Source organism: Balaenoptera acutorostrata, chromosome 3 (assembly GCF_949987535.1).
Source record: "Balaenoptera acutorostrata chromosome 3, mBalAcu1.1, whole genome shotgun sequence".
NCBI lineage: Eukaryota > Metazoa > Chordata > Mammalia > Artiodactyla > Balaenopteridae > Balaenoptera > Balaenoptera acutorostrata.
In genome coordinates, this window is record NC_080066.1 from 84,829,782 (window position 1) to 84,857,103 (window position 27,322).

Genomic DNA, 27,322 nt, shown 5'->3' on the forward strand with positions numbered 1-27,322 from the left:
ATTGGCAGGCGGATTCTTAACCACTGCGCCACCAGGGAAGCCCCAGGATATACATTTTTGACAACTAAAAATTTAAGCTTCCTAAAAATGACCTAGTTGTTTAACATGTGCAAGTCACTTCATTTCTTTGAGCTTCTGTAAAGCAAGAGGGTTTATCTAGCACTGACCTATTATGAAAATTGTATTACTGTCAGATTTTATAAGGTACAAATATAGCCACATTTCCTAGCAAAATTAAACTTTTTCCCGAAAAAATAAACAAGCCAATGGAACCCTCTGAATAGTGTTTCTCTAGCTGCAAGCTGCAATCCATTAGTAAATCACGAAATTAATTTAGTGGATGCACCACCTGTCAGCATTAAAAACAAGCTGAAATAGAATAAAAGAGAATAGGAAATCTCAGACTGCATCTTAGTAATCAGTATTGTTTTGTGAATTATTTATTTCAGTTTTATACATAAAAGTGTATACTGAGTTAGGATGGGACAATTTTGATGTTTGAGATACACTGCTCTAAAGCTGCGGTTGTTAAAGAGTGGACCGAAGAAGACCCTTTTGGGTGTACAAGAGGCCCTCCCTTTCCTGATCACATGCATACGTGTGTTAGGTCTGATTTTCTTCATAAGCTTCAACCAAAACCTTTCTCAAAAGATTGAATGTAGAAGCAGGTATGAGAATTCAGCTGTTTTCATTCGAGACAGACGCCAAAGATATTTTGAAAACTAAAACAATTCCACTTTTCAATTTTTTTTGGTTTTGTTTTAGAAAAAATACAGTCGGTTAAAATTTTTAAATGCTATTTATGTTAACCTGTTTATTATTTTTAAACGAGTTTTTAAATTTTCTGCCTTAATTACTATTACAGTAAATAGCAATAGATATAACCCACAGAAACAAAAGCACTTTGGAGTTTGCAACAATTTGAGAACCCCTGATCAATACGAAACAAAGGACTTCAGGCCTGACTCCTGGCAGGTTTAACACGGTCCCAGGCCCTTCTGGGGAGCCCCCAAGTGCGGCCCGCTCCACCGACACCCAGACTGGGTGTACCCCGATGAGAATCCTCGCTAATAAGAACAGATATTGACGAAAGGGCAGGATTGCTGACGTAAGAGAGCCGACAAGTGCAGGTTCACTGCGCACGCTATACTATGTAGCTGAAAAGCCGACTTTTAGCGAATCTTTGCGACACTATCGCGTTTCGTTGGTTCCGTGCCGTAAAGACAGTCGCGGAGCCGCCCCCGGTGAAGACAGCTGACGTGCGCGGCAATGGCGGATATGGAGGATCTTTTTGGGAGCGACGCCGACAGCGATGCTGAGCGTAAAGGTGGGGTAGGCTGGGCTTGGGGGGAGGCGAGCGTGGCGGGGCTTTTGCGGCGGGAGCTCGACAGCGGTCCGGTTCCGGGTCTGCGAGCGCTCCGGCGCCGCGGGCGAGTGGTGGCTCTTCCTCCACTCCTGCTTCGGCTCCCCCTGCACTCCCGGCGGTGCAAGCCTCCCCCCACCGAGGGCGGGAATGAAGTGACAGACGCAGAGTGTGTACTTCGAGGTTCTTGGTGTCCATGGAACAAGCCGTGCCTGGGAGCGTGTGGAGCGAAGGGGGCGCGGGGCAGGGGTGGAGGCCGGGCGAGCCAGCGCAGCCGGAGGAGGAACCTTGGAGTTTTGCTCTGTCCTGCCTTGCACAGGCCAGCGCAGAGTAAGGGCTCTTGTGAATGAATGGAAATTAGGTGTTCGGGAACATGGGGATGGGCTGGGCGAATTTGCAGAGGGGCTCAGAATGCCCTCTTGAATGAAACCAGAGCGTGGCGTGTTGGGGAGTTTGAGATGTCTGGGTGAGGAGATTGGGAAGGATACCGAGGTAGGGCTGCATATAGGCGTTACACGCATAAGATAATGTGTCCTCCGAGAGCCTGTGCAGAAACTCTAGAATTTCTTGAGTCGGTGGTATTAGTTTGGGGAGCATAGGAGGTCTGTGTTTGGAGAGAAGGGATGAAGGATTTGATGATGAAATGAATTAGTGAGTGTATGTTTATGGTGCAAGGAAGTCTTTCTGGCACAAAGACTGGGTATTTCAGTTTGAAATATGAATAGGAGATATTTGAAGTGAGAAGGGGCCCAAGACCAAGTTCAGAATTCTTGCAAGTCCCCAGGCTCAAAGTAATGTAGTATCTACTTTTTTCCTTAGCACAGTGCATTATCGTGGTTGTTTTTTTCTTTCTCCAGCTTCAGTTTATTCATACTTTTTAGAGTATAGTTAAGAGAGCACCAGGTGGAAGTCTAGTGTGAGGGCTCTACCAGGATGGACATCCAGAATGTTCTAGTCAGGATGTCTGGAACTATACAGCCCAGTATACTAATCTTGTTCCACTTACTTTGCTGATGTTTTCATTTCCCCTTCATCTGTACTTGTCCATATCCCGTTCACCCTTCAAGGCACAGAACCATGTGCACCCTCCCGTGACTCACTTCCATGAAGTTGTTCATTCAGCATTTATAGATCCCCTGTCATGTTTCAGCTACTTTGCTAGATGTAGGGGATATAATGATGAAAAGATCGTCCCCCCCGCCGCCCTCCCTCAGTGCTTAATGCATACTTGGTAAATAATTGGATGGGTAGAAGCAATAGTAGATGTACCCTGCAGTGCTTTCCCATTGCAAACTCAGGGTATGGGGAAGTGATGTATGGAGATAGCTGCTTCTCTGGGCTTCATGTTTTACCTTCTTGTAAGTCTACTGCTGCATTCTTCCCTCTTACCGTTAGATTATAGAACTCTCTAGGATTTACTTCCAAATCTGTCCTTGAAGGTTGCTGTTGGTCCTGAACGTAGGATGGATGTGGCAGGGTAACTCCTGTTATATCATCATATTTCATTATTTCTCTGGGCTAAGACAGACGTAGAAAATAACTACACTTGACAGATTTCTTGGTATAACAGTGGGTAGAATTCCTACCTAGGCCCAGTGTGTTTCTTTCATGTATAAATGTGCCAGGTCTTCTTTAATTTCTTTCAGCAATGTTTTGTAGTTTTTATTGTATAAGTCCTGCACTTCCTAGGTTAAATTTATTCCTAAGTATTTCATTTTGGATACTGTTGCAAGTGGAATTGTTTTCTTAATTTCATTTTTGGATTGTTCATTGCTGGTGTGTAGAAATACAGCTGATTTTTGTTTGCTAATTTTGTGTCCTGCAACCTTGTGGAATATATTAGCTCTAATAGTTGTTTGGGGTGTGTGTGTATTCTTTAGGATTTGCTGGTGTGTAGAAATACAGCTGATTTTTGTTTGCTAATTTTGTATCCTGCAACCTTGTGGAATATATTAGCTCTAATAGTTGTTTGGGGGTGTGTGTGTATTCTTTAGGATTTTCTACATATAAGATCATGTCATCTGTGAGTAGAGATGGTTTTACTTCTTCCTTTACAATTTGGATGCCTTTTATTTCTTTTTCTTGATTAATTACCCCAGCTAGAACTTTCTGTATAATGTTGAATAGAAGGGAGAGAGTGGACATCTTTGTTTTTTTCCTAATCTTTGGGAAAAAGCATCCATTTCTTTACCACTACATATGATGATAGCTGTGGGTTTGTTTTTTTTTTAAATTAATTAATTAATTAATTTTTATTTTTGGCTGTGTTGGGTCTTCGTTTCTGTGCGAGGGCTTTCTCTAGTTGTGGCAACCGGGGGTCACTCTTCATCGCGGTGCGCGGGCCTCTCACTATCGCGGCCTCTCTTGTTGCGGAGCATAGGCTCCAGACGCGCAGGCTCAGTAGTTGTGGCTCACGGGCCCAGCTGCTCCGCGGCATGTGGGATCTTCCCAGACCAGGGCTCGAACCCGTGTCCCCTGCATTAGCAGGCAGATTCTCAACCACTGCGCCACCAGGGAAGCCCGCTGTGGGTTTTTTGTAGATGCCCTTTATTACATTGAGGTAATTACCTTCGATTCCTAGTTTGTTGAGTAGTTTTATCATGAAAGGATGTTGAATTTTGTCAGATGTCTCTTCTGCATCAATTACAATGATCAAAATTTTATCCTTTATTAATATTGTGTTTCATTTTGATTTTTAGATGTTGAATCAGTCTTGTATTCCTAGGGTAAATTCCACTTGGTCATGGTGTATATCCTTTTAATATGTTGTTGGATTTGGTTTGCTAGTATTTTGATAGTATTTTTGCATACATATTTATGAGGAATATTGGTCTGTGGTTTTCCTTTTTTGTGATTTTTCGTCTGGCTTTGGTATCAGGGTAATGCTGGCTTAGAATGTGTTAGGAAGTGTTCCCTTTGCTCAAGTTTTTGGAAGAGTTTGAGAAGGATAGGGATTAATTCTTCTCTAAATGTTTGATAGGATTCACCAGTGAAGCCATCTTGTCCTGGCTTTTCTTTGTTAGAAACTTTTTGATTACTGATTCAAGCTCTACTTGTTATAGGTCTATTCAGATTTTGTTTCATCTTGAGTCAGTTTTGGTAGATTGTGTATTTCTAGGAATTAATCCATTTCATCTAAATTATTTAACTTGTTGGTATACAGTTGTTTATAGTGTTCTCTTTTAGTCTTATTTTCTGAAAAATTAGTAGTAAAATCCCCACTTCCATTCCTGATTTTAGTAATTTGAGGGTATTTTTTTCCCTTGGTCAGCCTAGCTAAAGGTGTGTCAATCTTTTTTTTTTTTTTTTTTTTTTGACCATGGTTAAAGATTTGATGAAAGTTCATAATAATGCAGTTGACAAGAAAATTAGTTATTTCTGAGATATACATTTTAAAGTAGTAACTAGGATTATTACTTATAACCTTATACCAGAACATATAAGATTTTTAGAAGTTTCCTGTAATGTCTGAAACATTTATATTAACATATTTCCATACATATTTCCATACAAATACAAATATAAGATTTTTAGAAATTTCATGTAATGTCTGAAACATTTATATTAACATATTTCCATACAAATACAAATATAAGATTTTTAGAAATTTCATGTAATGTCTGAAACATTTATATTAACATATTTCCATACAAATAACCCAATGAAAGTTTAGTATTAGTTGTTTTGTTTGTTTTTTTATACTGCAGGTTCTTATTAGGCATCAGTTTTATACACATCAGTGTATACATGTCAATCCCAATCACCCAATTCAGCACACCACCATCCCCACCTCACCGCAGTTTTCCCCCCTTGGTGTCCATATGTCCATTCTCTACATCTGTGTCTCAACTTCTGCCCTGCAAACTGGCTCATCTGTACCATTTTTCTAGGTTCCACATACATGCATTAATATACGATATTTGTTTTTCTCTTTCTGACTTACTTCACTCTGTATGACAGTCTCTAGATCCATCCACGTCTCAACAAATGACTCAATTTCGTTCCTTTTTATGGCTGAGTAATATTCCATTGTATATATGTACCACAACTTCTTTATCCATTCGTCTGTTGATGGGCATTTAGGTTGCTTCCATGACCTGGCTATTGTAAATAGTGCTGCAATGAACATTCGGGTGCATGTGTCCTTTTGAATTACGGTTTTCTCTGGGTATATGCCCAGTAGTGGGATTGCTGGGTCATATGGTAATTCTATTTTTAGTTTTTTAAGGAACCTCCATATTGTTCTCCATAGTGGCTGTATCAATTTACATTCCCACCAACAGTGCAAGAGGGTTCCCTTTTCTCCACACCCTCTCCAGCATTTGTTGTTTGTAGATTTTCTGATGATGCCCATTCTAACAGGAGTGAGGTGATACCTCATTGTAGTTTTGATTTGCATTTCTCTAATAATTAGTGATGTTGAGCATCTTTTCATGTGCTTCGTGGCCGTCTGTATGTCTTCTTTGGAGAAATGTCTATTTAGGTCTTCTGCCCATTTTTGGATTGGGGTGTTTGTTTCTTTGATATTGAGCTGAATGAGCTGTTTATATATTTTGGAGATTAATCCTTTGTCCGTTGATTCATTTGCAAATATTTTCTCCCATTCTGAGGGTTGTCTTTTTGTCTTGTTTATGGTTTCCTTTGCTGTGCAAAAGCTTTGAAGTTTCATTAGGTCCCACTTGTTTATTTTTGTTTTTATTTCCATTACTCTAGGAGGTGGATCAAAAAAGATCTTGCTGTGATTTATGTCAAAGAGTGTTCTTCCTATGTTTTCCTCTAAGAGTTTTATAGTGTCCAGTCTTATATTTAGGTCTCTAATCCATTTTGAGTTTATTTTTGTGTATGGTGTTAGGGAGTATTCTAATTTCATTCTTTTACATGTAGCTGTCCAGTTTTCCCAGCACCACTTATTGAAGAGACTGTCTTTTCTCCATTGTATATCTTTGCCTCCTTTGTCATAGATTAGTTGACCATAGGTGCGTGGGTTAATCTCTGGGCTTTCTATCTTGTTCCATTGATCTATGTTTCTGTTTTGGTGCCAGTACCATATTGTCTTGATTACTGTAGCTTTGTAGTATAGTCTGAAGTCAGGAAGTCTGATTCCTCCAGCTCCATTTTTTTGCCTCAAGACTGCTTTGGCTATTCGGGGTCTTTTGTGTCTCCATACAAATTTTAAGATGACTTGTTCTAGCTCCGTAAAAAATGCCATTGGTAATTTGATAGGGATTGCATTGAATCTGTAGATTGCTTTGGGTAGTATACTCATTTTCACAATGTTGATTCTTCCAATCCAAGAACATGGTATATCTCTCCATCTATTTGTATCATCTTTAATTTCTTTCATCAGTGTCTTATAGTTTTCTGCATACAGGTCTTTTGTCTCCCTAGGTAGGTTTATTCCTAGGTATTTTATTCTTTTTGTTGCAATGGTAAATGGGAGTGTTTCCATAATTTCTCTTTAAGATTTTTCATCATTAGTGTATAGGAATGCAAGAGATTTCTGTGCATGAATTTTGTAACCTGCAACTTTACCATATTCATTAATTAGCTCTAGCAGTTTTCTGGTGGCAGTTTTAGGATTCTCTATGTATAGTATCATGTCATCCGCAAACAGTGACAGTTTTACTTCTTCTTTTCCAATTTGTATTCCTTTTATTTCTTTTTCTTCTCTGATTGCCGTGGCTAGGACTTCCAGAACTATGTTGAATAATAGTGGTGAGAGTGGACATCCTTGTCTCATTCCTGATCTTAGAGGAAATGCTTTCAGTTTTTCACCATTGAGAATGATGTTTGCTGTGGGTTTGTCATATATGGCCTTTATTATGTTGAGGTAGGTTCCCTCTATGCCCACTTTCTGGAGAGTTTTTATCAGAAATGGGTGTTGAATTTTGTCAAAAGCTTTTTCTGCATCTATTGAGATGATCATATGGTTTTTATTCTTCAGTTTGTTAATATGGTGTATCACATTGATTGATTTGCGTATATTGAAGAATCCTTGCATCCCTGGGATAAATCCCACTTGATCGTGGTGTATGATCCTTTTAATGTGTTGTTGGATTCTGTTTGCTAGTGTTTTGTTGAGGATTTTTGCATCTATATTCATCAGTGATATTGGTCTGTAATTTTCTTTTTTTGTAGTGTCTTTGTCTGGTTTTGGTATCAGGGTGATGGTGGCCTCATAGAATGAGTTTGGGAGTGTTCCTTCTTCTGCAATTTTTTAGAAGCGTTTGAGAAGGATGGGTGTTAGCTCTTCTCTAAATGTTTGATAGAATTCACCTGTGAAGCCATCTGGTCCTGGACTTTTGTTTGTTGGAAGATTTTTAATCACAGTTTCAATTTCATTACTTGTGATTGGTCTGTTCATATTTTCTGTTTCTTCCTGATTCAGTCTTGGAAGGTTATACCTTTCTAAGAATTTGTCCATTTCTTCCAGGTTGTCCATTTTATTGGCATAAAGTTGCTTGTAGTAGTCTCTTAGGATGTTTTGTATTTCTGCGGTGTCTGTTGTAACTTCTCCTTTTTCGTTTCTGATTTTATTGATTTGAGTCCTCTCCCTCTTTTTCTTGATGAGTCTGGCTAATGGCTTATCAATTTTGTTTATCTTCTCAAAGAACCAACTTTTAGTTTTATTGATCTTTGCTATTGTTTTCTTTGTTTCTATTTCATTTATTTCTGCTCTGATCTTTATGATTTCTTTCCTTCTGCTAACTTTGGGTTTTGTTTGTTCTTCTTTCTCTAGTTTCTTTAGGTGTAAGATTAGATTGTTTACTTGAGATTTTTCTTGTTTCTTTAGGTAGGCTTGTATAGCTATAAACTTCCCTCTTAGAACCGCTTTTGCTGCATCCCATAGGTTTTGGGTCGTCGTGTTTTCATTGTCATTTGTCTCTAGGTATTTTTTGATTTCCTGTTTGATTTCTTCAGTGATCTCTTGGTTATTTAGTAACGTATTGTTTAGCCTCCATGTGTTTGTCTTTTTTACGTTTTTTTCTCTGTAATTCATTTCTAATCTCATAGCGTTGTGGTCAGAAAAGATGCTTGATATGATTTCAATTTTCTTAAATTTACTGAGGCTTGATTTGTGACCCAAGATGTGATCTATCCTGGAGAATGTTCCGTGCGCACTTGAGAAGAACGTGTAATCTGCTGTTTTTGGATGGAATGTCCTATATATATCAATTAAATCTATCTGGTCTGTTGTGTCATTTAAAGCTTCTGTTTCCTTATTTATTTTCATTTTGGATGATCTGTCCATTGGTGTAAGTGAGGTGTTAAAGTCCCCCACTATTATTGTGTTACTGTCGATTTCCTCTTTTATAGCTGTTAGCAGTTGCCTTATGTATTGAGGTGCTCCTATGTTGGGTGCATATATATTTATAATTGTTATATCTTCTTCTTGGATTGATCCCTGGATCATTATGTAGTGTCCTTCCTTGTCTCTTGTAACATTCTTTATTTTAAAGTCTATTTTATCTGATATGAGTATAGCTACTCCAGCTTTCTTTTGATTTCCATTTGCATGGAATATCTTTTTCCATCCCCTCACTTTCAGTCTGTATGTGTCCCTAGGTCTGAAGTGGGTCTCTTGTAGACAGCATATATATGGGTCTTGTTTTTGTATCCATTCAGCCAGTCTATGTCTTTTGGTTGGGGCATTTAATCCATTCACATTTAAGGTAATTATCGATATGTATGTTCCTATGACCATTTTCTTAATTGTTTTGGGTTTGTTTTTGTAGGTCCTTTTCTTCTCTTGTGTTTCCCACTTAGAGAAGTTCCTTTAGCATTTGTTGTAGAGCTGGTTTGGTGGTGCTGAATTCTCTTAGCTTTTGCTTGTCTGTAAAGCTTTTGATTTCTCCATCGAATCTGAATGAGATCCTTGCTGGGTAGAGTAATCTTGGTTGTAGGTTCTTCCCTTTCATCACTTTAAGTATATCATGCCACTCCCTTCTGGCTTGCAGAGTTTCTGCTGAGAAATCAGCTGTTAACCTTATGGGAGTTCCCTTGTATGTTATTTGTCGTTTTTCCCTTGCTGCTTTCAGTAATTTTTCTTTGTCTTTAATTTTTGCCACTTTGATTACTATGTGTCTCGGCGTGTTTCTCCTTGGGTTTATTCTGTATGGGACTCACTGCGCTTCCTGGACTTGGGTGGCTATTTCCTTTCCCATGTTAGGGAAGTTTTCGACTATAATCTCTTCAAATATTTCTCTGGTCCTTTCTCTCTCTCTTCTCCTTCTGGGACCCCTATAATGCGAATGTTGTTGCGTTTAATGTTGTCCCAGAGGTCTCTTAGGCTGTCTTCATTTCTTTTCATTCTTTTTTCTTTAGTCTGTTCTGCAGCAGTGAATTCCACCATTCTGTCTTCCAGGTCACTTATCCGTTCTTCTGCCTCAGTTATTCTGCTATTGATTCCTTCTAGTGTAGTTTTCATTTCAGTTATTGTATTGGTCATCTCTGTTTGTTTGTTCTTTAATTCTTCTAGGTCTTTGTTAATCATTTCTTGCATCTTCTCAATCTTTGCCTCCATTCTTATTCCGAGGTCCTGGATCATCTTCACTATCATTATTCTGAATTCTTTTTCTGGAAGGTTGCCTATCTCCACTTCATTTAGTTGTTTTTCTGGGGTTTTTTCTTGTTCCTTCATCTGGTACATAGCCCTCTGCCTTTTCATCTTCTCTGTCTTTCTGTAACTGTGATTTTTGGACCACAGGCTGCAGGATTGTAGTTTTTCTTGCTTCTGTTGTCTGCCCTCTGGTGGTTGAGGCTATCTAAGAGGCTTGATGGGAGGCTCTGGTGGTGGGTAGAGCTGACTGTTGCTGTGGCGGTCAGAGCTCAGTAAAACCTTAATCCACTTGACTGTTGATGGGTGGGGCTGGGTTCCCTCCCTGTTGCTGTGGCGGTCAGAGCTCAGTAAAACCTTAATCCACTTGACTGTTGATGGGTGGGGCTGGGTTCCCTCCCTGTTGGTTGTTTTGCCTGAGGCAACCCAACACTGGAGCCTACCCGTGCTCTTTGGTGGGGTTAATGGCAGACTCTGGGAGGGCTCACGCCAAGGAGAACTTCCCAGGACCTCTGCTGCCAGTGTCCTTATCCCCACGGTGAAACAGAGCCACCACTTGCCTCGGCAGGAGACCCCCCAACACCAGCAGGTACGTCTGGTTCAGTCTCCCCCAGGGTCACTGCTCCTTCCCCTGGGTCCCGATGCACACATTACTTTGTGTGTGCCCTCCAAGAGTGGGGTCTCCGTTTCCCCCAGTCCTGTCACAGTCCTGCAATCAATTCCCACTAGACTTCAAAGTCTGATTCTCTAGGAATTCCTCCTCCCGTTGCCGGACCCCCAGGTTGGGAAGCCTGACGTGGGGCTCAGAACCTTCACTCCAGTGGGTGGACTTCTGTGGTATAAGTGTTTGCCAGTCTGTGAGTCACCCACCCAGCAGTTATGGGATTTGATTTTACTCTGATTGCGCCCCTCCTACCGTCTCACTGTGGCTTCTCCTATGTCCTTGGACGTGGGGTATCCTCCTTGGTGAAGTCCAGGGTCTTCCTGTCAATGATTGTCCAGCAGCCAGTTGTGATTCTGGAGCTCTCGCAAGAGGGAGTGAGTGCACGTCCTTCTACTCCGCCATGTTGGTTAATCTCTGTGTCAATCTTAAGTTTTTAAAGAATGAACTTTTGGTTTCATTGATTCTATTATTTTTTTCTGTTCTTTATTTTATTTATCTCTGCTCTAATCTTTATTATTTTTTTTCCTTCTGCTTGCTTTGGGTATAGTTTTCTTTTTCTAGTGCCTTAAAGTGAAAGGTTACATTATCAGTTTGAGTTTTGTTTTGTTTTTTAATGTATGTGTTTACAGCTACAAATTTCCTTTTTAGCACTGCTTTCCCTGCATCCCTTAAGTATTGGTAGGCTTTGTTATCATTTTCATTCATGTCAAAATATTTTCTAATTTCCCTTGTGATTTCTTCTTTGTACCCTTGATTGTTTGAGTGCGTTGTTTAATTTCCATATATTTGTGAATTTTCCAGATTTTTTTCTGTGATGGATTTCAGTTTCATTCTGTTGTGGTCAGAGAACATACTGTGTATTATTTTAGTCTTTTCAAATTTGTTGAGACTTGTTTTGTGTCCTAAAATTATGGTCTGTCTTGGAGAATGTTGCATGTGCAGTTGGGAAGAATGTATATTCTGTTGAGTGGAGAGTTCTATTGATGTCTATTATGTCTGGTTGTTTTATAGCATTGTTCAAGTCCTCTGTTTCCTTACTGACCTTCTGTTTGTTCTGACCATTATTGAAAGTGGGGTATTTGAAGTTTCCAATTGTTATTGTTGAACTGTCTATTTCTTCCTTCAATTCTGTTGGTTTGTTTTTTTTTTTTCTTTTGGTGCATATATATACATATATATATATATATATATATAGTTTTATTGAAGTGTAGTTGATTTACTATGTTGTGTTAGTTTCTGGTGTACAGCACAGTGATTCAGTTATACTTATATATTATACATATATACATATACATATATATTACATAATTTTTTCATATTCTTTTCCATTATGATTTATTACAAGATATTGAATATAGTTCCCTGTGCTATGCAATAGGACCTTGTTGTTTATTTATTCTGTTGGGTTGGCCAAAAAGTTCGTTTGGTTAATGAATACATTTAATAAAGTTCTTGGTGAAAATGAAAAATGTGTGTTTTATTTTTACTTAAAACTGAATGAACTTTGTGGCCAGCTCAGTGTATATAATAGTTTGCATCTGCTAGTCCCAAACTCCCAATCCAACCCTCTCCCACCCCCACTCCCCCTTTGCAACCACAGGTCTGTTCTCTATGACTGTGAGTCTTTTTCATAGATAAGTTCATTTGTGTCATATTTTAGATTCCACACATAAGTGATATCCTATGGTATTTGTCTTTCTCTTTCTGACTTGCTTCACTTAGTAGGGTTATTTCTAGGTCCATCCATGTAGTTGCAAATGGCATTATTTCATTCTTTTTTTATATTCCATTGTGTGTATATGTGTGTGTGTATACATATATATGATATTTATATATATATCATATATATATATGTCTCTCACATCTCCTTTATCCATTCATCTATCTATGGACATTTAGGTTGTTTCCATGTCTTGGCTATTGTGAACAGTGCTGCTGTGAACATAGGAGTGCATGTATCTTTTTGAATTATAGTTTTGTCCGGATATTTGCCCAGGAGTAGCATTGCTGGATCATATGGCAACTCTATTTTTAGTTTTTTGAGGAACCTCCGTACTGTTCTCCATAGGGGCTGCACCAATTTACTTTCACACCAACAGTGTAGGAAGGTTCCCTTTCTCCACACCCTCTCCAGCGTTTGTTATCTGTAGACTTTTTTAATGGCCATTCTGACTGGTGTGATGTGGTACCTCATTGTAGTTTTGATTTGCATTTCTCTAATAATTAGCCATGTTGAGCATCTTTTCATGTTCCTGTTGGCCATCTGTATGTCACCTTTGGAGAAATGTCTGTTTAGATCTTCTGCCCTTTTTTTTTTTTTTTTGACACAGGATATTTAGTATTTTTATTTATTTATTTATTTTTATATTTGTTTTTGGCTGTGTTGAGTCTTCGTTTCTCTGTGAGGGCTTTCTCTAGTTGCAGCAAGCGGGGGCCCCTCTTAATCGCGGTGCGCAGGCCTCTTCACTATCGCGGCCTCTCTTGTTGCGGAGCACAGGCTCCAGACGCGCAGGCTCAGTAGTTGTGGCTCACGGGCCTAGTTGCTCTGCGGCATGTGGGATCTTCCCAGACCAGGGCTCGAACCCGTGTCACCTGCATTAGCAGGCAGATTCTCAACCACTGCGCCACCAGGGAAGCCCCTTCTGCCAATTTTTTGATTGGGTTGTTTATTTTTTTGTTATTGAGTTGTATGAGCTATTGGTATATTTTGGAAATTAAGCCCTTGTTGGTCACATCATTTGCAAATATTTTCTCCCAGTCTGCATGTTGTCTTTTCATTTTGCTTACGGTTTCCTTTGCTGTACAAAAGCTTGTAAGTTTGATTAGGTCCCATTTGTTTATTTTTGCTTTTATTTCTATTGCCTCGGTAGACTGACCTAAGAAAACATTGGTACGATTTATGTCAGAATTTTTTGCCTGTGTTCTCTTCTAGGAGTTTTATGGTGTCATGTCTTATATTTAAGTCTTTAAGCTATTTTGAGTTTATTTTTGTGTACGGTGTGAGGGTGTGTTGTAACTTCATTGATTTACATGCAGGTGCATATATGTTTTAAATTATTATATCTTCATGTTGGATTGACCCTTTTTATCATTTTGTGATGTCCTTTTTTGTCTTTTGTAACAATTTATCTTAAGACTTATTTTGTCTGATATTAGTATAACTACTGTGCTTTTTGGTTACTGTTTACATGGTATATCTTTTTCCATTTTTTTCACTTTCAACCTATTTGTGTATTGGTTCTAAAGAGACTGTCCTGTAGACAGCATATAGATGGATCTTTTTTTAAAAAAATTATTTATTTATTTTTGGCTACGTTGGGTCTTTGTTGGTGCATGCGGGCTTTCTCTAGTTGCAGGGAGCAGGGGCAGTTCTTTGTTGCAGTGCATGGGCTTCTCATTGCGGTGGCTTCTCTTGTTGCAGAGCAGGGCTCTAGGCACACGGGCTTCAGTAGCTGTGGCTTGTGGGCTCTAGAGCGCAGGCTCAGTAGTTGTGGTGCACGGGCTTAGTTGCTCCACGGCATGTGGGATCTTCCTGGACCAGGGCTCGGACCTGTGTCCCCTGAATTGGCAGGAGGATTCTTAACCATGGGGCCACCAGGGAAGTCCCAGGATGGATCATTTTTAAAATTCATCCTGCCAATTTCTGCCTTTTCATTGGAGAAGTTGATTTATATACATTTAAAGTAATTACCAGTAAGGAAGGACTTCTGCCATTTTGATATTTGTTTTCTATGTCATGTCTTTTTTGTTCCTCAATTCTTCTTTTTTTTTTTTTTTTTTAATTTATTTATTTATGGCTGTGTTGGGTCTTCGTTTCTGTGCGAGGGCTTTCTCTAGTTGCGGCAAGTGGGGGCCACTCTTCATCGCGGTGCGCGGGCCTCTCACTGTCGCGGCCTCTCTTGTTGCAGAGCACAGGCTCCAGACGCGCAGGCTCAGCAATTGCGGCTCACGGGCCCAGTTGCTCCGCGGCATGTGGGATCTTCCCAGACCAGGGCTTGAACCCGTGTCCCCTGCATTAGCAGGCAGATTCTCAACCACTGCGCCACCAGGGAAGCCCCTCAATTCTTCTTATTACTGTCTTCCTTTATGACTGCTTTTTCTGTAGTGTACTGTTGTGATTCCCTTCTTGTTTCTTTGTCTGTATATTTTTAGTTTTAGTAACTTTCTTAATGGTTTCTCTGGTGACTACAATTAATCTTAATTTCTAACAATCTAGTTTGTATTAATACCAACTTAATTTCAATAGTATACAAAAACTTTTTTTCTATATAGCTCCGTCCTCTCACCTTTTTATTGTTGTCACAAATTACATCTTTATACACTGCCCAGTGATGTAGATTTATAATTATTGTTTTATACAATTGTCTTTTAAATTAAATCTTATGAAAAAAGAGGAGTCACTAACTAGAAATACATTAATACTGACCTTTATACTCACCTATTTAGTTACCTTTACTGGTGTTCTTTATTTTTTCTTGTGGATTCAAGTTATTGCCCATTGTCCTTTCATTTCGGCCTGAAGGACTCCCTTCAGCATTTCTTGTAGGGCACTGGCAACAAACTCTAAATTTGTTTTTATTGAGGTGAGATTTACATAACATAAAATTTACCATCTTATTTTATTTTTATTAAGGTATAATTGACATACAACATTAGTTCCATGTGTACAACATAATGATTTGATATTTATATATATTGTGAAATGGTCACCACAGTAAGTCTAGTTAACATTTGTCACCATACCTTGTTACAGAATTTATTTTACTGCGATGAGAACTGTTGAAATCTACTCTCTTAGCAACTTTCAAATATGCAATACAGTCTATTAACTGTAGTCATCATGCTGTATATTACATCCCCATGACATTTATTTTATAACTGGAAGTTTGTATCTTTTGACTCCCTTCACCCATTTTGTCCACCTCTCCCCCTTCCTTCAGTCTCTAACAACCACCAATTTATTCTCTGTATCCATGAGCTTTGTGTTTTTGTTTTTTTAGATCCCACATATAAGTGATATCATACATACAGTATTTGTCTTTCTCTGTCTGCTTATTTTACCTAGCATAATGCCCTCGAGATCCATCCATGTTGTTGTAATCAGCAAGATTTCCTTCCTTTTTTCTTTGGCTATGCCACGTGGCTTGCGGGATCTTAGTTCCCCAACCAGGGATTGAACCCGGGCCCCCTGCCATGGAAGCGCCCAGTCCTAACCACTGGACCGCCAGGGAATTCCCAAGATTTCCTTCTTTTTTTGTGGTTGAATAATATTCCATTATATATATATGCCATATTTACAGTGGCATGAATAATATTTTATTGTATATGTACACCACATTTTCTTTGTCCACTTGTCTCTAGATGCACAATTAGGTTGTTTCCATATCTTGGCTATTGTAAGTAATGCTGCAGTGAACATAGATGTGCATATATCTTTTCAAATTAGTATTTCTGTGTTCTTTGGATAAATACCCAGAAGTGGAATAGCTGGATCATATAGTAGTTCTGTTCTTTTTCTGAAGCATTTCCATAATGTTTTCCATAGTGACTGCAGCACTTTACAATCCCACCAACAATTACAAATGTTCCCTTTTCTCCACATCCTCTCCAACACTTGTTACTTCTTGTCTTTTTGAAAATAGCCATTCTAACTGTGGTTTTGATTTTCATTTCTCTGATTAGTGATGTTGAGCATCTTTTTATGTACCTGTTGGCCATCTGTCTTTTTTGGGAAAGTGTCTATTCAGTTCTTCTGCCCATTTTTTAATTGTGTTGTTTGTTTGTTTGCTATTGAATAGTGTGAGTTCTTTATATATTTTGGATATTAACCCTTTATCAGGTATATGATTTGCAAATATTTTATCCCATTTAGTAGGTTGCCTTTTCATTTTGTTGTTGGCTTCCTTTGCTGTGTAGAAACTTTTTAGTTTGATGTGTCACTATTGTTTATTTTTGCTTTAGTTGCCTTTGCTTTTGGTGTCAAATCCAAAAAATGATAACCAAGACCATGTCAAGGAGCTTACTGCCTGTTTTCTTCTAGGAGTTTTATGGTTTCAGGCCTAAAATTTAAGTCTTATCCATTTAGAGTTAAATTTTGTATATGGTGTAAGGTAGTGGTCCAGTTTCATTCTTTTGCATGTTGCTGTCCAGTTTTCCCAACACCATTTATTGAAGAGACTATCCTTACCCCATTGTGTATTCTTGGCTTGGTTCCTTTGTTGTAAATTAATTGACCATATATGTGTGGGTTTATTTCTGAGCTGTTTATTCTGTTCCATTGATTTATGTGTCTGTAATACAGCTTGAAATCAAGGGCATGATGCCTTCAGCTTTATTCTTTTATCTCAAGATTGCTTTGGCTATTTGGGGTTTTTTTTCGTTCCATACAAATTTTAGAGTTCTTTGTTCTATTTCTGTGAAAAAATGCCATTGGAATTTTTATAGGGATTGTGTTCAATGTGTAGATTGCTTTGGGTAGTATGGACATTTTAACAATATTGATTCTTCCAATCCATGAGCGTGGAATACCTTTCCATTTATTTGTATCTTCTTCTGTTTCTTTCATCAGTGTTTTCAGCGTACAGGTCTTTCACCTTTTTGGTTAAATTTGTTCCTAAGTATTTTACTCTTTTTGATACAATCGTAAATGGGATTGTTTTCTTAATTTCTCTTTCTGATAGCTTGTTATTAGTGTATAGAATCACAACTGTATATTGATATTGTATCCTGCAACTTTATTGAATTTATTTATTAGTTCTAACAGTTTTCTGGTGGAGTCTTCAGGATTTTCTATGTATAATATCATGTCATCTGCAAATAGTGACAGTTTTACTTCTTTTCAGTTTGGTTGCAGAATATGCCTTTTTTTTTTTTCTTTCTCTAGTTGTGGCGCACGGGCTCCAGGATGCATGGGCTCTATAGTTTGCAGCATGCATGCTCTCTCATTGAGGCACACGAGCTCAGTAGTTGTGGCGTGAGGGCTTAGTTGCCCTGTGGCATGTGGGATCTCAGTTCCCTGAGCAGGGATCATACCCGAGTCCCCTGCATTGGAAGGTGCATTCTTTACCACTGGACCACTGGGGAAGTCCCCGAATATGCCATTTTTAAGTGAACAATTCAGTGGTATTTAGTACCTTTAAAGTGTTGTGTAGCCACCATCTCTATCTAGTTCTGAATCATTTTCATCACCTCAAAATAAAACGCCATACCCATTAAGCAGTTACTTGCCATTTGCTCCTTTTGCTAGCCCCCATGAACCATCAGTCTGCTTTCTGCATCTATGGATTTATCTATTCTGGACATTTCATACAAGTGGAATCATAAAACATGTGGCTTTTTTTTTTTTTTTTTGCTGCACCTCGAGGCTTGTGGGATCTTAGTTCTCCAACCAGGGATTGAACCTGAGCCCTCGGCAGTGAGAGTGTGGTGTCCTAACCACTGGACTGCCAGGGAATTCCTAACATGTGGCCCTTTGTGTCTGATTTCTATCTCTTACCATCATGTTTTCGAAGTTCATCCACATTGTAGTATGTATCAGTACTTCATTTCTTTTTAATGACTGAATAGTATTCCACTCTGTGTATATATCCCAATTTGTTTATCCAGCTGTTGATGGACATTGGGTTGTTTCCATCTTTTGGCTTTTAAATAGTGATGCTGTTTGTGTACAAGTACTTGTGTGAGTGCCTGTTTTCAGTTCTTTTGGGTATATATGTAGGAGTGGAATTGCTGAGTCATATGGTAATTCTTTGTTTTACTTTTTGAGAAACAACCAAACCATTTTTTATAGCAGCTGGACCATTTTCAATTACCACCAGCAATGTTTGAGTGTTCTATTTCTTCATATCCTTGCCAATACTTATTTTACTTCCCCCTCCACCACCCCCCCGCTCTTTAAAATACAGCCATTGCTGTTGGTGTCTAGTGATATCTAATTGTGGTTTTGATTTCCATTTCCTAATGGCTAATGATGTTGAGCATCTTTTCATGTACTTGTTTCATTTGTATAACTATGCAGAAATGTCTATTCAAGTCTATTGTCTATTTTTCAAATGGGTTTTTGTCTTTTTGTTGTAAACATTCTTTATATATTCTGGATACTGTACTGTAAGTATATACATATACTTGACAGATACATGGTTTGCAAATATTTTGTCCCATTCTGTAAGCTGTTTTTTCACTTTCTTGATAATGTCCTTTCTTGCATAAAAGCTTTTCATTTTGAGGAAATCCAATTTATCTTTTGTTGTTGTTGCTGCTCATAATTCCTTCATTTTTGAAGGATAGTTTTGCTTGATATAGAATTCTTGGTTGACAGTATTTCTTTCCGCACTTTGAATATTTCATACCACTGCCTCCTGGTTTTTATGGTTTCTGATGAGAAATCAACTGTTATCCTTATTGAGGATCCCTTTGTATGGGACCTGTTGCTTTGCTGCTTTCAGGATTTTTTCTTTGTCTTTAGACAGTTTGATAATGATGTGTCTAGGTGTGCGTCTCTTTAACTTTATCCTACTTGGTATTTGTTGATAAACTTGTATGTGTACGTCGATGTCTTTCTTCAAATTTGGGGAGTTTTTGGCTATTATTTCTTCAAATATTCTTTCTGTCCCTTTCTCTTTTTTCTCTTCTTCTGGAACTCCCATTATGCATAGATTGGTATACTTGCTGGTTTCCCAGAAGTCTTTTAGACTTTTCATTTTTCTTCACTCTTTTCTCTTTTTGTTCACCAGACTGGATAATCTCAGTTGATGTATCTTAAAGTTTCCTGGTTCTTTCTTTTTCCTACTCACATCTGCTGTTTAGTCCCTTTAGTGAATTTTTCATTTCAGTTATTGTGATTTCCAACTCCAGAATTTCTGTTCGGTTCTTTTTTTATAATATCTGTCTTTTTATTGATATTCTCTATTTGGTAAGACATCATTTTCATTGACTGGGCTTCTTCAGGGACAGTGTGTAGCCTTTTTTCATATGTATGGGTCATGCTTCCTTTTTTCTTTGCAGGCCTTGTAATTTTTTGTTGATAAATGGACATTTTGAATATTGTAATGTGGTGACTCAGGACAGCACTCTCTTCCCCCTACCCCCCCCCCAGCATTTGTTGTAGTAGTTATTGTTTAGTGATTCTTTTGAACTAATTTTGTGAAGTCTGCAATTTTTGTTGTGTATAGCCACTAAAGTCTCTGTTCCATTAGCTTAGTGGTCAGCTAGTGATTGGACAGAGATTTCCTTAAATGCAAAAAAAGAAACAACAACAATAATGAAAAACTCCCAGCCTTTGCAGATTGGCTCTGTGTGTGTGTTAGGGCATGCTTTCAACACTCAACCAGGTTGTTTATAACCTGTCTTTGCCTTCATTTCCTGCTTGCACAGAGCCTGAAGGTCAGCTGGAAGTGAGAGCTTAGGGCCTTCTTGGTTCTTTCTTGAGCATGTGCACAGCCCTGGGCAAGTGCATGGCTTTTCAGGTCAGTAAGAATATGTGGGTGTTTTTTTTCCTTTTCTTTTCTTTTTTTTGTTTCGTTTATTGTGGAAGCTTTTAAAAGCCCTTATATTATGTCATTCCTCAGCCTTTTCTCCCAAGCTTTTTAGTTAGTCTGTTGTTTGCCTCAACTGCTTTCCATTATCCCAGACAGAGGCAACTAATACATTTGCCTGTAAATGTGCTTGACCAACACTCTCAGGTAGCTTCCTTAACAACAAGAGAGTTCCAAGTTAGGTGAGATAAAGTCAAGCCCTTTGAGCCAGTCCCTCAGTGATCCACCAGACAGATCAAAACTAACAACCATGATTCTTTGCAAATGAGGTGCCTTCTGCTACCTCCATTAGTGGTACATGCACCAGAAGTTTGGGCTATTATCTTCAAGGCACCATTGACCAAGGGGTGGGTTGGGGGTGGGGGGGTATGTTAAAACACCCCTTTTTTCTTACTGAGACTCAGCTTTTTTTTCTTGTTAAGCATTCCCCTGGTTGCTGCCACTTTTAGTTAGTTTCCAGAGTCTGAGAAAATAGATGCTAACAGCTTTTGACAAATTTTCTCATTGCTTTTATGTTGGGATGGACTTTTGGTGTTGCTTATTCTGCTTTTTTTGCTTACATCACCCTGTGTTTATATGATCCCATAGATTCTGATTCTGGATCAGGCTCAGATTCTGATCAAGAGAATGTTGCTTCTGGCAGTAATGCCTCTGGAAGTGAAAGTGATCAAGATGAAAGAGATGACTCAGGAAAACCAAGTAATAAGGAACTGTTTGGAGATGACAGTGAGGATGAGGGAGCTTCTCATCATAGTGGGAGTGATAATCACTCTGAAGGATCAGACAATAGATCAGAAGCTTCTGAGCGTTCTGACCATGAAGACAATGATCCCTCAGATGTAGATCAGCACAGTGGATCAGAAGCCCACAATGACGATGACGATGAAGGTCATAGGTCAGATGGAGGGAGCCATCACTCAGAAGCGGAAGGTTCTGAAAAAGCCCATTCAGATGATGAAAAATGGGGCAGAGAAGATAAAAGTGACCAATCAGATGATGAAAAGATACAAAATTCTGATGATGAGGAGAGGGCACAAGGATCTGATGAAGATAAACTGCAGAATTCTGATGATGATGAGAAAATGCAGAACACAGATGATGAGGAGAGGCCTCAGCTTTCAGATGATGAGAGACAACAACTGTCTGAGGAGGAGAAGGCTAATTCGGATGATGAACGGCCAGCAGCTTCTGATAATGATGATGAGAAACAGAATTCTGATGATGAAGAGCGGCCACAGATGTCTGATGACGAGAAAATGCAAAATTCTGATGATGAAAGGCCACAGGCCTCGGATGAAGAACACAGGCATTCAGATGATGAAGAGGAACAGGACCATAAGTCAGGTAATACATTTATGAGAACCATAATGGTTTAGTAGAAGCATTCAGGTACAGCAGGGGCTCATTTATTCTTTTCACATTCCTACTTCTAGTACCCTGTTTTTTCTCTTCTGTCCCTCTATTTTAGCCTTTTCTAACTCTGTACATTTTGCCTTTAAACATTTTCCTAATCCATGTATTATTTCTCTTATTCCCCTTCCATTTAATTGATGATAGATCAGGAAGAAAAAAATTTAAAGAGGAAAGTCTTAGAGAAAGATGTATAGTGCTAAAGTAGCTAGATATCAAATAGTTCCATTTTTGTGGGTAACTAAGAGCATGCCTCAGGTGAGAATAGATTTGCCTGGGCGAAAAAACCCAATACCATTGAAACTCCCCCATAGGGTAGCTATAATGAGGTGTTCCAGCTCAGTTTATTTGAGATCCAAAATTTCATCCTCCAGAGGTAATCAGGCTCCAAGGAGTGTACTCAAACTAATCAAATTCACAGGAAACTATAAAAATTGAATTGCAAAATTGTTTGTTTCAAGAGCATCAATTATGTCTCTCTTATCACTGTATCCTTTCCTTTGGGGGAAAATCTACATTGGATGCCAAATTATAACAATCAGGAGGTTACCTGGGGAGCATAATATCCAGAAAATGAAAACACAGCTGGATGATCTCAGTGAGCTATGATAGCTTGACACATGCGTCATCATCCTGGGGAGATGTGCTTAGATCAGGACATTCATTCCCTAAAGACAGCAGGAAACACAGAGCTGAACTTTGGCTTCTGGACCCCATTTTATAATAATCATTTACACTGTTTTCCTGAGGTTAACACATTCTCATATAGAATATTAAAACAATTAGTCATCTTCTTTTTTTGTATTATGTAAAAGTCACTTTGATTAGGTTGGAAGTCTTCCTGAAGTAATTAATATCTGGATTGCTTCATTTTTATAAGTGATTGATTATAATTACATATTGATCCTGTCTTCTTAGAGAGCTGCAGTATGGAGAGAGGGGGTCTTTCCCCCTGTAATACATACCTCAGGATAGCATTCAAGACCACATTTTAGCATTATTTAGGAGAGGAGATCAGAAAATTTCCAGAGATGGATATAGGTCTATATAGACTATAGGACTGCAGTAAGTACTCAGTAACTAGTTCTGGGTAGAGTTATTTGTACTGTTACCAGAATCATTAAGGCTCATGCACTACTTCCCAAATACTAGCAGGCTAACCTAAAACTAGAGTCATAGTAGGAATCTTGTAGCTGGTCATTCTACTTAATTCTAAACTAGTTCTTCAATGGTTCTTTTTTTTTTTAACATCTTTATTGGAGTATAATTGCTTTACAATGGTGTGTTAGTTTCTGCTTTATAACAAAGTGAATCACCTATACATATATCCCCATATCTCTTTCCTCTTGCATCTCCCTCCCTCCCACCCTCCCTATCCCACCCCTCTAGGTGGTCACAAAGCACTGAGGTGATCTCCCTGTGCTATGCAGCTGCTTCCCACTAGCTATCGGTTTTACGTTTGGTAGTGTATATATATACACATGCCACTCTCTCACTTTGTCCCAGCTTACCCTTCCCCCTCCCCATGTCCTCAAGTCCATTCTCTAGTAGGTCTGCATCTTTATTCCCATCCTGCCCCTAGGTTCTTCATGACCATTTTTTTTTTTTTTAGATTCCATATATATGTGTTAGCATACAGTATTTGTTTTTCTCTTTCTAACTTACTTCACTCTGTATTGCAGACTCTAGGTCCATCCACCTCACTACAAATAACTCAATTTCGTTTCTTTTTATGGTTGAGTAATATTCCATTGTATATATGTGCCACATCTTCTTTATTACAGTGGTTCATTTTTTTTTTTTTTAATGTTGAATTACTTGTCACAGGCAAGCTCTTTTTTTTTTTTTTTAATTTTATTTATTTATTTATTTATTTTTGGCTGTGTTGGGTCTTCGTTTCTGTGCGAGGGCTTTCTCTAGTTGCGGCAAGCGGGAGCCACTCCTCATCGCGGTGCGCGGGCCTCTCCCTATCGTGGCCTCTTGTTGCGGAGCACAGGCTCCAGCCGCACAGGCTCAGTAATTGTGGCTCACGGGCCCATTTGCTCCACGGCATGTGGGATCCTCCCAGACCAGGGCTCGAACCCATGTCCCCTGCATTGGCAGGCAGATTCTCAACCACTGCGCCGCCAGGGAAGCCCCGTGGTTCATTTTTGAAGTTTATAATTAAGTAAATAATTGTACCATCCAGATATATTTGTCTCTTCCATTGCAATACTTTTACCTCTTTTTTTTTCCTTCTGTAATGAGTGGTATATAAATTTAATTTTAAGTTTCAGTACTGCTTTTCACATTCTCCCAAGTTTTTCTGCTTACAGAAATCAATGTTCCTTTTATTAACTGTATTTTAAAATTTACTATAGTAAGTTGATTTTTGTGTATGTGTGTACAGTTCTGTTAGTGTTAATGCATGTATAGATTTGTGTAACCACCACCACAGTCAAGATACAGAATAGTTCTGTCACCCTAGAAAACTCCCTCATTCTATACCTTCTGTAGTTATATACTTCCCTACCTGTGACCCTTGACAACTACTGCTCTGTCCTGTCACTATAGTTTTGTCTTTTTGAGAATGTCATCATATAAATGGAATCATACAGTATGTAACCTTTTTTCTTTCACTTAGTGTAATGCATTTGAGACTTACCCAAATCGTTACATGTATCAGTAGTTCATTCTTACTTATTACTGAGTAGTTTTCCATTGTATGGGTGTACCACAGTTTGTTTATCCCTAATGTTGCTTTCATTTATTTATTTATTTATTTTCCTAATGTTGCTTTTAAAACACAAAATTCTAAGTAATGATATGACTGTGATTATGCAGATCTTCTGATTCTCCTCTTACAGAATCTGCAAGAGGCAGTGATAGTGAAGATGAAGTTTTACGAATGAAACGCAAGAATGCAATTGCATCTGATTCAGAAGCAGATAGTGACACTGAGGTACCAAAAGGTACTCCAATTACTTCTTTTATATATCTGTATTTCCATCCCTCTCTCTGCATTTAACTGTAGTGCATTCCCAACCCTGGGCACTGGCCTCAGACTGCAAGACCCACAGAAGAGAGTGTGGATACATTTAGTGTACACAGGCAAGTTGTACAGATATGAGAAACTGCTTGCACTTAATTAGTTGAAGAACCTGCTTCATTTATAGTCAGAGTGAATCTGCTATTAGGGGCTGAGGCTCTGGTTGAGGTGGAGGTGGCAATGTCCATTCTTTTGTTTGAATAATGACAGTTCCAGCGCACCTTGTTAGCTTGTTCTTCTTTTTTTAAAAAATAAATTTATTTATTTTATTTATTTATTTTTGGCTGCGTTGGGTCTTCGTTGCTGCGTGTGGGCTTTCTGTAGTTGCAGTGAGCGGGGGCTACTCTTCGTTGCGGTGCGTGGGCTTTTCATTGTGGTGGCTTCTCTTGTTGCAGAGCAGGGGCTGTAGGCACACGGGCTTCAGTAGTTGTGGCATGCGGGCTCAGTAGTTGTGGCTCACGGGCTCTAGAGCGCAGGCTCAGTAGTTGTGGCACACGGGCTTAGTTGCTCCACGGTATGTGGTATCTTCCCAGACCAGGGCTCGAACCCGTGTCCCCTGCATTGGCAGGCACATTCTTAACCACTGCACCACCAGGGAAGCCTGTTAGCTTGTTCTTAAGTTCTTAATAGGTTAATATCAGATGAAGAACCTGATTCTTCAAGCTATGGTTTATTTATTTATTTATTTAAATTAATTAATTTATTTTTGGCTGCATTGGGTCTTTGTTGCTGTGGGCAGGCTTTCTCCAGTTGCGGTGAGCGGGGGCTACTCTTCATTGCGGTGCGCGGGCTTTTCATTGAGGTGGCTTCTCTTGTTGCGGAGCACGGGCTCTAGGTGCGCAGGCTTCAGTAGTTGTGGCACGCAGGCTCAGTAGTTGTGGCGCATGGGCTTAGTTGCTCTTTGGCATGTGGGATCTTCCTGTTAGTATAAAAGTTACAGCAAACATAAGTTTGATATGCACAGCCATTTTTGTGCTGAATGGTAATTAGGCATTAATGTTAAATAGCTTATATAAATTATCACAAGTTAACAGTATAACTAAAGCAAACTTTTAGAGAGTCAACTAGAGAGAAAAAGAGAGAGCTGGACAGAACAAGCTCTGGGGTTTACTTAAACATCTTTAGATCTATGTACGTGGACTTTGGAATCAGATGATCCAAGTTAGAATCTTTATGGTTCTATTGTACTTTCCAACTGTATGATTTTGGTCAAATTACTTACTTACTACACTTAAATTTTCTGATCTGTAAGAGGGAGATGATGCTAACCACCTAACAGCGTTGTTGTGAGAATTAGATATATTAATTATTTTATCTTTTTACAGTTATTTATTGAGAATCTGCTTTGTACTAGTACTATTCTGTGCACTCAGAATGTAGCAATAATCAAAACAGATAAAGACTTCTCCCTTGCAGAACCCATATTCTGGTGGGGTCAGTGTAAGGTAGGGATACTAATAACACAATAAGTAAATGAAATGTTAGATGGTGATAAGACCTAAGAAGAAAATAATCAAGTGGGGACGTGAGAGTGTTCGTGGATGGAGTTGTAGTTTTGGTGATTTTATCATATAGATGAACTTTTCAATACTTGTGACCTTCCTCCTTCCTCCTCTTTTAAAAAAAAAATTTTTTTTTTAGAGCAGTTTAAGGTTCACAGCAAAACTGAGGGCAAGGTAGAGATTTCTCATATATGCCCTGCCCCCACTCATGCATAGCTTGCCCCACTATCAACGTCCTCCACCAGAGTGGTACATTTGTTACAATTGATGAACCTACAATGACACATTGTAATCACCCCAAATCCATAGTTTACATTACGGTTCACTTCTTGGTATTGTACATTCTATGGGTTTGGAAAAATGTATGATGACAATGGATCCACCATCTTCATGTCATACAGAATAGTTTCACTGTCCTAAAATTCTCTGTGCTCTGCCTGTTCATCCCTCCCTCCTGCCTAACCTCTGGCAACCAGTGATCTTTTTACTGTCTCCATAGTTTTGCCTTTTCCAGAATGTCATAGTTGGAATCATATAGTAAGGAGCCTTTTTAGATTGGCTTCTTTCACTTAGTAATATGTATTTAAGTGCCCTCCATGTCTTTCATGGTTTTACAGCTCATTTCTTTTTAGCACTGAGTAATATAGGCATACCTTGTAATATTGCACTTCAGTTTATTGTGCTTCTCAGATACTGTGTCCTTTGCAAATTGAAGGTTTGTGATAACCGTGCATTGAGCAAGTCTGTTGGCACCATTTTTCTAACAGCTTTTGCTTACGTCATGTCTCTGTGTCACATTTTGGTAATTGTGATATTTCAAATCCTCCACCAGCAAAAAGATTATGATTCACTGAAGGCTCAGATGATGGTTAGCATTTTTTAGCAATAAAATATTTTATAATTTTTAAATAATTTTAAAATTTAAAGTGTTTTAAAATTAAGATATGTACATTTTTTTAGACATAATGCTTTTGCACACCTAATAGACTACTGCATAGTGTAAATATAACTTTTGTATGCCTTGGGAAACCAAAAATTTCATGTGACTTGCTTTATTGCAATATTCACTTTATTGTGGTGGTCTGGAACCAAACCCAAGATGTCTCTGAGGTATTCCTGTATTCCATTGTCTGGATGTACCAGTTTATCCTTTCACTTACTGAAGGACATTTTGGTTGCTTCTGAGTTTTGGCAGTTATGAGTAAAGCTGCTATAAACATTCGTGTGCAAGTTTTCATGTGGATATAAGTTTGCAGATCCTTTGG

At 38.7% G+C, this 27,322-nt stretch overlaps 1 protein-coding gene across 1 annotated transcript in view; it reads left to right on the forward strand.

Moving 5' to 3' along the window:
• The first annotated feature begins 1,226 nt into the window (after nt 1-1,226).
• LEO1 (LEO1 homolog, Paf1/RNA polymerase II complex component) overlaps nt 1,227-27,322 on the forward strand; it is a 53,776-nt gene continuing 27,680 nt past the window's right edge. Inside the window, exons 1-3 of the mRNA XM_007194886.3 lie at nt 1,227-1,327; nt 20,706-21,461; nt 24,374-24,478. Of these exons, the coding sequence (XP_007194948.1) occupies nt 1,270-1,327; nt 20,706-21,461; nt 24,374-24,478 (919 nt within the window). The 5' untranslated portion in view covers nt 1,227-1,269. The remainder of the gene's footprint in view (nt 1,328-20,705; nt 21,462-24,373; nt 24,479-27,322) is intronic.